At 42.2% G+C, this 10,753-nt stretch overlaps 1 protein-coding gene across 1 annotated transcript; it reads right to left on the reverse strand.

Annotated features, from left to right (window-relative positions):
- Window positions 1–533: 533 nt before the first annotated feature.
- sra1 (steroid receptor RNA activator 1) lies at window positions 534–9,789 on the reverse strand. Its single transcript, XM_080780114.1, has 6 exons — window positions 9,648–9,789; window positions 8,852–8,971; window positions 7,897–7,983; window positions 5,154–5,329; window positions 4,816–4,924; window positions 534–2,877 (listed from the first exon to the last, which is right to left on the reverse strand). The coding sequence occupies exons 1-6, from the start codon at window positions 9,673–9,675 to the stop codon at window positions 2,630–2,632; spliced, it is 768 nt and encodes a 255-aa protein (XP_080636240.1). The 5' UTR covers window positions 9,676–9,789; the 3' UTR covers window positions 534–2,629.
- Between the last annotated feature and the right edge of the window lie 964 nt (window positions 9,790–10,753).

The raw sequence follows: 10,753 nt of genomic DNA on the forward strand, positions 1-10,753 counted from the left end.
GCTGTGCATTGACAACAGTTACACGTTCCAACACCACTGTGCCCTCCAAGCTCGTCACCAAGCTCAGAGACCTAGGATTCAACGCAACCCAGTGCCATTGGATCCTGGATTTCTTAACAGACAGATCAGAAGTAGTACAGATCTCACATACTACTGCATTCACTCTCACGTAATAAGGCTAGGTTCAAAATGGCTTCAGAGAAACTTGAGCTGCGCTTTAAGCTTTTTTGGGCACACAAAGAAAGATGTTAAGACATTCCAAGTGATTTCTGCAATGGTATCCCAACCCACTACATATGGAACTAAGACATTCAGAAAATTAGATCATCTCTCTTTGAAATGCAGGCTCATCATGAATATTCAAAAGAAATACTGTGTTGAGTTGTGTTAAACAGTAAGGCCAAGCGACTTTCACAGAGTGAATTAAAATGTATTTGTTTGCATTAGATATATCCCAGTCAGTTAACAAACAAATCATTAAAATGAGGTTAACTGTTGATGCATATAGTCATAGTGCTCTCATAGAACAGCATTGAAAAACATTCAAACTCTGAGCAGACATTGAGGGACATTTAACCACTCAAACCCAGTCTATAGTGATAGGGAGCCGAGTTGGCTCTGCACTTTTCTCATTTCCTTAATATAAACCAAATCTCTTCGCCAGGAATAACAGATCCACGAGCTCACAACGCGTTACATTGCGACACGTTGTGAGCTTGTAGATCGACTATTTCTGGTGAAAGGTCCCCCAGAATAAGCGGCACTAGGGTTCAACTGCATCCAAACTTAACATTCACAAAAAAAGAAGGCTGTTCTTTCTCCCAAGAAGATCCAAAACAAAAGATGCAGTTTGTAAGATTTCAGGAAACATTAGCCATTCACTGCAGTCACAGAGAAAAGAAAAATCTAGTACTCCTTTTCCAATTTCATATTTTCATATCAATACCGCAATTCTAAGCCATTTTATTTAATGCTTTCTTATTATGCTTTAGGAATTTCATCAGTTTTCTGTCTCGTTGCACTTAGTTTTTCTTGTTTTGTACGACAGGTGATATACAAATAAAATGTACCGCTATTATTATTTATTTTGTTTGTCATCCGTTATTGCTGAATGAACCCTGGAGAGGAAACATATCCACTCAAATATTTTCTATTAGGATAATATTCTGTTATCCATGTTCTCTCCAATACAGTACATTAGGACGTGCATGTGACATGTGCATACGTTGGGTCTTGTTTGATGGCAACACATTTCACGTGGCCAATGACACGGCCAAGAGGTACTGCACGGCATGCGATAGTGCAGACATACTGCTTTGGAAATATCCCACTTCTGTTTCAAATTAATAACAGAAAATCATCAAGTTAAAGCTAAACTGTGTAACCTTTTCAATAAAACAAAAGTTAAATTTGATATATTTATTGACTGGCAAAAGTTTCACAACACCCACTCCATGAATCTCACCCCCGAAAGCCTTTTCTAAATATGTAAAACATTTAAATATGTTTTCAATTGAACTTTACATGGGTCACTTCTCCCGGGAGGGGGGAGCAGGTCACTCCCCTCTCTGACATGATCCATTGTAAATAAATGTGGATGTCATGACATGCAATGTCACCATCGGCATTGTAATAGTTCTTCTGAAAACTCACTTCTGTAGTCAATATACTGTGACAGTACACCATCAAGTGAATATATCTACAGTATAGTTTCCTTGCATATGGAGTTTTCTCTGAAACTCAAGCGAGGACACTCCGTGTACAGTGTGTGTTCACTCCAGGATGTTTAAAGAAAAAGGTTCATCAGTTACATGTGTAAACAGGGTGTTTGGTCACATGCCAGAGCCATTGATGAAAGATAGCAGCCATGATGTACATAAAAAGAAGACAACTTTGGTAGTTTGTCAATTATTTTGGTTCCGAAGCCAACGAAAAGAATAGCTAAATGATGTGTACATGTCACGCATGTATGGAATGGGTGGTTGTGAAGGAATCATAGGAAATTAAGGTAATATCGGTACAGTACATTGTTGATGTGCAATGACATCATCCTTCGGCACAACCCTAGTACATAATACTGTATTTACAGTATGTCCAAATGTATGGACCAGGGTTTAAAAGCAAAATTCCATTTCAATCGGTTTGCCCCGAGCAGAAACAGCCTTTACTTTTTGTTTTTCAAACTGAATAAAAAAAAGGTTTTTCACAAATACCCTTTAAAAGGTAGGGCAAAAACACTGCAAGTCTGTCCTATAGCAGGAAATGCCATTTATATAACGAAGGCACACATGTAGATCTAAAGACTTCCTATTATAGGAACGAAGAAATAACATAGTGGAGATTTGAAATTTACATTTCCGTATCCTGATAATGTATCCATTTTCATTCAGTTCAATATCGCTCGTTTCTGTTCCTCGAACCGCTTTGGAGCCCTGGTATGTACTCAAACTAATATTTGGAAATATTTTAGGTTTCATTGCTCTGTTTTACAGCTGCTGCTTTTCAGAACTGTTGCTTTTGAAGAGGAAACAGAGATTGTGTAGACTTCTTAAAAGGCTGTCCCGGTCACTGTAAACCATACAGGCATGTCTATGAGAACAAGTGTCCCTTTTAGAAAGGGCAGAGGCAATCAGTGGGAAGGGGTGATCTCACGAGGGGACCCTTCAGCCGCTTGCTCTGGGCTCTGGCTCATTTCTCCGGGGTTCTGCTCCCGTTCTTCAGGTTTCTGGCCTAGTTCTAGCAGCTCGGGATTGAGCTTCCGGGTCTCGGCGATGAGTCGTTTGATGCCCACCAGCCATTGGCTGACCTCTGTCACGTGATCCACCATCAGAGAGCGGTGGATCTCATCGGCCGCGTCCCAGTGACCCGACCGCAACTCTGGACAGACAAGAAAACGAGGTGGACATAGTAGGACTATTCCATGTTCCAGCAGCACACTTACATTTTGGGAGTGTAGGAATATACTGTAGAATAGACAGTGACACCCAAGCTTATAGATAATGGATGAGATCGAAAATCTTAAAACATGAATAACTCTTGATTCTAAATCAATGCTTCCAACTGTTTTTGACAGCCCATCGCGCTCCTGTCGCTTGTCGCGTTAGAAGTAATCATAACTTCCGTTTGCTGTCGATCCTCCAAAGAGTATTTTGGCTACTTCTAGCTACTTCCAATATGGCGTGGAGTAACCTTGAACTGGGCTCTGAAGCTGCAAATCGCTGGGCGCGCTGATTTACTGGTTCCAACTACATCCGGGCATTCTAGGTGTTCACATTTAGTACATAAATCGTCTGGAAACGTCATAAGGATTGGAACCGAGAGGTGCCTTCGACGTCTGTGGACGTCCTAGCGACGTCCAAACGACACGGGGCGAGATAAGAATATTCAGAATTATTCCTAATTTTTTTTTTGGCATTCCGCTTTTCGCTTGCCGTATGCTAACGCTCTGTGCAACTATTAGCTTGTCATTGACTCCCATGTTAGCGCGGCGGAAAGAATGACTCGTATCTCCTCATCCAGGGCGCTCTCCGTGGTGATAAATGGATCGATATGCTGGCGCTTCATTTCTGCTCCTCATCCGTCTCTCCCACAAAATATGAACGCTTTTTGTGAGGTCACTTTGTCAAGTCAACTTTTTTAAGAAAGTGTTTCCGGTTCATGGCTTTCAGAGTAAAAGCACTCAGACAAATCTGGCACCCCGGAGCTTCTATTTTGATGCACTTCCGGCACTTAAAGGGTTAAAATGGAGGGGGACCACTTTGGATGACGTCCCAACCGGAAATGAAATCGAATGTTGCCCAACAGTCTGTGGAGCGGTGCGCTCGGTTATGGAATGATTAATGTTCCGTCTTTTGATTAATCTCCGTTCCTTGCATCAGACATAATTAATTCATAAGGTGGAGACCTCCGCCCCGGGCCCTCAAACTGTTAATGTGGTGTCTTTCCATACTGGGCTACATACGCGAGCAAAATAAAAGCAAATATGGTTGGCCATAACAACTGCGATGTGCGAGCCAACATTTGATATTGCCAGAGCCTTGTTCAGCCTGCTTGGAACTTGACACACAAAAAAGTAGTACCAGGTACTAACAGAAAGACAAAAACAATGGGTAGAGACATGGCGACTGCAGTGGAGTACTGACAACAGACAAGGTTTGTTGACTGTAAGACTGTACAGGTACAAGTACTTGGTGGATAAATTACTCATCATACTGTATGTTTTGTAATCAAAATCAAAATCTAGAAAGTATGTATGTTTTCAAATAAATGTAGTGGAGTAAAATTTATGGAAATTGGAAATACTTTACACCACTGCTACTTAGTAGTTACAGCCCTAGCCTAGCCTTCAGCCTCTGTTGTTCGACTGTGAAAACCAGAACATTTTCTTTTACTTTCTGCTATCGACACTGGTAGAGCAGCACTGGGGTCTGTGCTGGTACTGCCTGTTCCCTACAATATTATTACGAACAGTTATTGCTGTGAACTGACATCAGAAAACATTTTAATACTGTTCTGCTACAGTCTGACCCCACACTAACTCTAGTCTACATCATCACAAAACTCTCTCTAGTTGCGTATTTCTCTTTTGTCAGGCAAGGGCGGGTCGTATCGCAACGTGATGTGAGCTTGTTGATCTGCAATTTTCACTATCATCTATAAATTCACAAAATCTCTTATGTGTGTGTGCAACTGTTCTGGGCATAACTTGACACCGTCCGACCGATCGACCAATGGCATGTGTGTCACTGATGGCCTGGGGGTGTGTTGTGATAAGTGGGAATTTGGTTGGATAAAACAAAATAACAGACAGATTACCCTGGGCCAGAGTGCTCATCCGTCTTCTGACTGGCAGGGAGAGTCGTCCAGACCTCCAGCTGTCTTCTAGGACGCGGACCCTCTTCACCACCTCATCACACACGTGACCCTGACAGAGGAGTCACACAGGCCTGGTCAAATCAACAACCAACCCCCTTCGCCCCAACTTTGTTTAACTCATTAAGACCTGAGGACGATTCCACAAATGTGTTCTAAAACAGTTTTCTGAAAAACGTGTTTCTATGTCAGTGGTGCTCAAACTTTTTCATGGTAAGGACCACCCAAAATTATATGCATTTGGCCGTGGAACCCCCCCCCCAAGCAAAAGCATGGCTCACTTTGACGGAGTGTCGACAGGCGGCGAGTGCCCAGTTCAACACAGAGACCACTTCCTCAACGTCAGGTTCCGTGTCCGATTGGCTGTCGTCCGCCTGCAACTTCACCACCTGACCCATTGGAGGAGAGGACCCGCCCACACAGGGAGGGGGGGTCGCCATCGGGCAGGGGGGGTGAGCTAGGAGCAGAAAATACAGAGTAACTAGTCACACTTTTGGCCACACTTTTGGCAAACCTTTGGGGGCATGTACACATGCCCCTCAATGTTAATTGAACTCTGAGAGTGTAAATGGAACCAAATGGACCCTTGGTTCCATTTACTGTATACACTCTCTAGAGTTACAAATGGATAAAACACCATGTCATACTGTAACTGTGTATGAACTATGAATGGTCAAACTGTTGAAACAAGCTGTCAGACTGATAAGAGCAGGTTGTGTGTGTGTGTGTGTGTGTGTTGGCATTACACTTGTAACAGCAAAAAAAAATAACGACCAATGGAAAGTACAAACCAACAGTTTTTAAATCAGATATCAAAGTGGATGCAACCAGGTGTGTTTAGTTTCAGCTGAACAGAAACAAATGTATTTTTTTGTTTTTGCTTTTACATCCGGAATCTCCCGTCCAAGACAGGCTTCAGACACGCCTCCTCAGGAGACTTGGCTCAGATCTGAACGCATTTGTTTTGGCGTTAGGAACCCTTGCTGAGGTCGACCCCAGGCAGGGTTTGAACCCACAACCTTCCGTATGAAAGGCATATGCACTAACCGCTACATTATATATAATGTAATACCTTCAAGACATGATCTAAACCAAAGGTTCCGAACCTTGAGGTTCCCTTCTCGCGTACCAGTGGCACCGGTCCGCGGACCGGTGCCACTGGTACGCGAGAAGGGAATCTCAAGTTTTCCCGTCGTATTTTCAAATCCATTTGAAAACACGAGAAAAAAGAGAGGACAAACACAGGCAGCGGATTGGCATTGGATTGGCCGTTGCACGGAGAGCATGACCCTCAATCACCCATTGGAATGCAAATGCATGCCTTTCAGGCAGCCTTTGTATCATACTCGACTGGCAGGTATATCTCTTTGAAAACCTTTTGTGCTTACTGTGCTTCTGATTGTGCGAGCGCAAAATGTAAAGACACATCTAGCCTGCCCGAAATGTAATTCCTAGAAACCGTTTCCCGACCTTCCTTCACAAGGTCGGGGAACTGTTTGGAAAATCAGCGGTAAAAAGTTGACTCTTCTCCTCCTTGGTATCCTCACCCGTTCATATGTGTGCTCAGCCGCGGAACAACAGCTGCAGCCTATTTTATCACGATCGCGCTAATGAAACAAAAACACGGTACAGGCTTATTATTTCATTTCAAGTATCAGAAGTTGACGTTACCCAGGTAAAGTAGGTAAGTCAGTAATTTATTAAATTAATTTATGCTATCATTGTTGATGTAACGCCATTTAGGTCAATGATATAACATTGTGTTGTGATATAATAATATAGCAGCGGGTAGAACATAAGGGCCAGTCAACTGTCACCCTCCAACCCCCCCCCCCCCCCCCCCCCAGGTCCGCCAACATTTTATGAACCGTCAGCCGGTCCGTGACAATAGAAAAGGTTGGGAACCCCTAATCTAAACCTACAATCATTAGATCAGCTAGCACAGGAATGCTGTTTGAGCCTCCTAGGCCTAAAGCACCCTGGACAACTCAACACAATCTGACCTAGATTCTTCTTCCTCCTGGCTCCCAAACTGTGGAAAGAACTCCCCATCACAGAATCATACACACTTTTCCACTGAAAACTCTTCAGTCGACCTCAGCCCTAGCACTCCTCTTTGTATCTTGTATTTTTTTATATAGGTTATAGTTTACTGTGCAGATATATCACTTAATTTGTTTTTGTTACTTGGTTTTGTTTTTCTTGACCATAAATGTTATAGGAAGGTAAATTAAATGTCATGTTGTTTAGAGTAAACAGGTTCATTGTTCACCTGGTATCCTAGTTTCTTTGAGGCACTCTATTTGAGGCTATTAGTTCATGCTTACTCTGCTTAATCAGTAAATCGCTGTGGAAAATGCCTAAATTGTAAATATCCTGTACATCTCAAGCAAGCACTAGTCATTCTGCTAGTTACCTGGTTGGTCCAGATGTTGACACCGATCGAGTGATCGTTAGCATTAGCGCACACTGTTTAACTCTCGTCAGAAACGGTTACATGTCCGGAGCGATGCGAGACAAAGTCACAAATGAAATCCGATCATCGGGGGCTTTAGAGATACAGGGCATGGAAAATCCTGCTTTTAATGGAGATAAATGGAGCCTGGATGTAAAAATCCCATAGCTGGTGGGGACGGAGGAGTTGCATTGACGGTCGCCGCTTTCATATATGGAGTATACAGGGGTCTACGAACATGTTCGTAGTTGGCACCTGCTGTAGTACCCTAGCCTAGGGGGTCCGAATATGTTCGTAGATGGCAGAAAAACTATTAACTTTGATTCTGTAGACATGACCTGCACATCAACAGAAATAGTCTCTATGCACATAATGCCATTTTGGAAACATCTTCTTACTTCCGGGTCTCTTTCGACTGGTGTTGCTGATGATACTAATTAAAGCTCTGTTCCATTTAGTGTGCAGTGGTTCTCAAACTTTTTTTAATTTCAAGGACCCCCATAACTCTGAGAGTGTACAAATGGAACCAAATGGACCCTTGCAAATGGACAACGCCTTGCATTTGGTACCTTGAAGCGGACGAGGCGGAGTTGCCCCACACGGAGGAGGGGCCAGTGGGTTTGAGACGGGAGGGGCAGGCGGTGATACTCCTGGACCTGGAAACCGGAATTAAAATGACATCATCATCATCATCATCATCACAGTACGCAGGCTTAGTGACTACACAGGAATCTGTCTTGGTGACCCTGCTGGACTGACAATTCACAATACAAAATAAAGAAATCATTTTAAGTGACTATAATCAGTATAATGTGAACTATCGTATATGGTAAAAGTAATGACTGTAAGCGGAGGGGTTTTATTGAAGAGATTAACACGGATACCACTCCAGCTGGTAAGTTGCCTAATCAGCTGGCGATTCTATAGTACTCACTCCACTGCAGTATATTATTATTAGTATAGTGGCAGAAGTATAGATTGTTGTAGTAGGAGTACAATGTCAGTGGTGTGGGGAGAGTTTGACACACACACACACACACACACACACACACACACACACACACACACACACACACACACACAGACACACACACACACACACACACACACTTTCATTTTTATAGTGTTCCTGTTTCAAATTTGTCTTCTCATTTCTTTGTCAGCACTTCCAATTTCACTTATTTATCCTCAAAGTCAATATCCTGAATACTGTATGAGTGCATGAGTTCTCGCTTCTTCTGATTGGATCAAATTGTTATCTTGACCTGAAAATGCATTTTCTGATTACTAAAGAGCTGGAGAGACAGGGAGACCTCCGTTACTGAATAACAATGAATATTGAGCTATTACAACAAATGTAACATCACTTTCATTTAAATGAATAATATGTATCATGTTTGTTACTATTTAACGTGCCGTCTTATGTTCTTCATGCTGCGATATATAGTCTCATCACGTTATGATATATCGCCAAACCCTACTGTAGGTAAATTTATATAAATAAATAAAAGAAGGTGTTTGTACTTTGACCGGTGAGCTGTGGAGGTGGGACTCTCTTGTTTAGGAGGTTCCTCTTGGGTCCCTGGGCTGTCTGGAGGCCGTAGGAAAACTGTGGAGGGTCATTCCATCCACGCTCCTGGTTGCCTTGGTAAAACAGAGTAAAGAAAAAATGTAAGTAAGTGTTGATTTATTGTATTTTATTGAACCAAAGAAAAAGTAGTACCCAAGGTTTGTTATGATTCCAAGTAATGGTTGGCACTTAGAATGTTTATCTTGTTATGAAATCAAAGACACAGCCCGCCTCCAGAAACAGGAACTCCTTGTGACAATATAGCCTCTTCTGTTTGTTTGTTTTTTATACACACACACACACACACACACACACACACACACACACACACACACACACACAGTAGTACATTTCAAGCACAACTCAATACAAACACTGTTAACTGTGGACGACACCATAAAGCATTACACTTGTTTACAATAGTAGGGTCCACCATTTTCAATTAAAGTCTTTTCCTGGTTTTATCCCGTTTTATCCTCGTAGCAGTAGTTTTTGTATTGACTTGTGCTTAACTTTTTAAATGTACCCACTGTGAATAAACACGAACACGTCACACACACACACACACACACACACACACACCGCCTTTAAATCGCCTTTAAAATGTGTTTAGTTTAGCACACACACTCACAGCCAGTCAGTCAAACTGGCTAAGGTAAGAAATTACATCATTGTCAATTTGGTTGTTTTTAACCTCACGAGAACAGTTAAAATGTTATTATCCTGTGGAAGATTCAATCATAGTCATACCTGGTTTGATGTACAAGTTGTCTTCCATTGTTTACACGTAGGGCGCAGAGTCAGAATCTAAAGCTTTTCTTCCAATCGTTCGGGGTGTAAAGTAAACTGTTAAACAACCGCTTGGCTTTAGTTTCATCGGACTGAAGAAAAAACAACAAACGACTGTTTTTTTCCGGGACACGTGGATGGTGTGTCGTATTTCCTGTGACGTAGTCAGCAAGTTGATAGTGACGATGTCGCCATCTAGTGACTACCGTTGACTGTTGCATCAATGTCTACATTAAAATCATTGTTGGATGGATGAATGGCTTTCCCAGTGGTAGCTTTGTTTTTATTCAAAATGTTGTTTACCGGTAAATTTCCCCCCCCCCTTTTTGTCACCAGAAGTCATAATTTATGCAGCATTATATTGTGATAATACTATATAATTAAATATGTTTTTGGCCCTATCGTATGGGTGTGTAAGTGTAACTGCATGAGTGTGTACTAGGCATGCCTACAAGGGCTGTTCCACAACCTTCCCTTTAAGTACACATGTTACCATGACGATGGATTCATGCATCATCACTCCTCATCACCTCTACTCTCTCCTCTCCTCCACTCTGTTGCCTGGCAACCGGTACACAGTGCCCCTCACTGGCCCAGCCCAGCACTGAAATATCTCTATCCTCTTATTAATCCTCAGTGTTATTATACTGTAATTAATATATGATGGTGATAACAATAATATCCATATCATTGTCTTTATAGTCAGTTTTGTCCTCATCTAAATAGCCCCCCACCCCCACAGTTGGGCGAGGGATCATAACATATGTCTTTAACATAGATAAAACTAGTTTTGCTTGCTAATGACTAACATCCCGTCAGTAAATCAACTGCAAAAAAATTATATTGTGCACCTTATAAAACAATATAGCCTGCTACTAGATCTCTGGCAACATTGGTCTTTCATCACAATCATAAATAGCTTGAAAATGAATTAGGAATATTAAAGGTTAAAGATTGTAAGTGTTGCTGTGTGTCACCGAGGTGGGGGTTGGGGTGCTGGGGAACTACGTCACAGGGAGGAGGAGAGAAGGGAAGGAGGCAGAGAGTGAGGGAGGGAGGGAGGGAGT

Source organism: Protomyctophum bolini (genome assembly GCF_963924005.1).
Source record: "Protomyctophum bolini genome assembly, chromosome: 13".
NCBI classification, from domain to species: Eukaryota; Metazoa; Chordata; class Actinopteri; order Myctophiformes; family Myctophidae; genus Protomyctophum; species Protomyctophum bolini.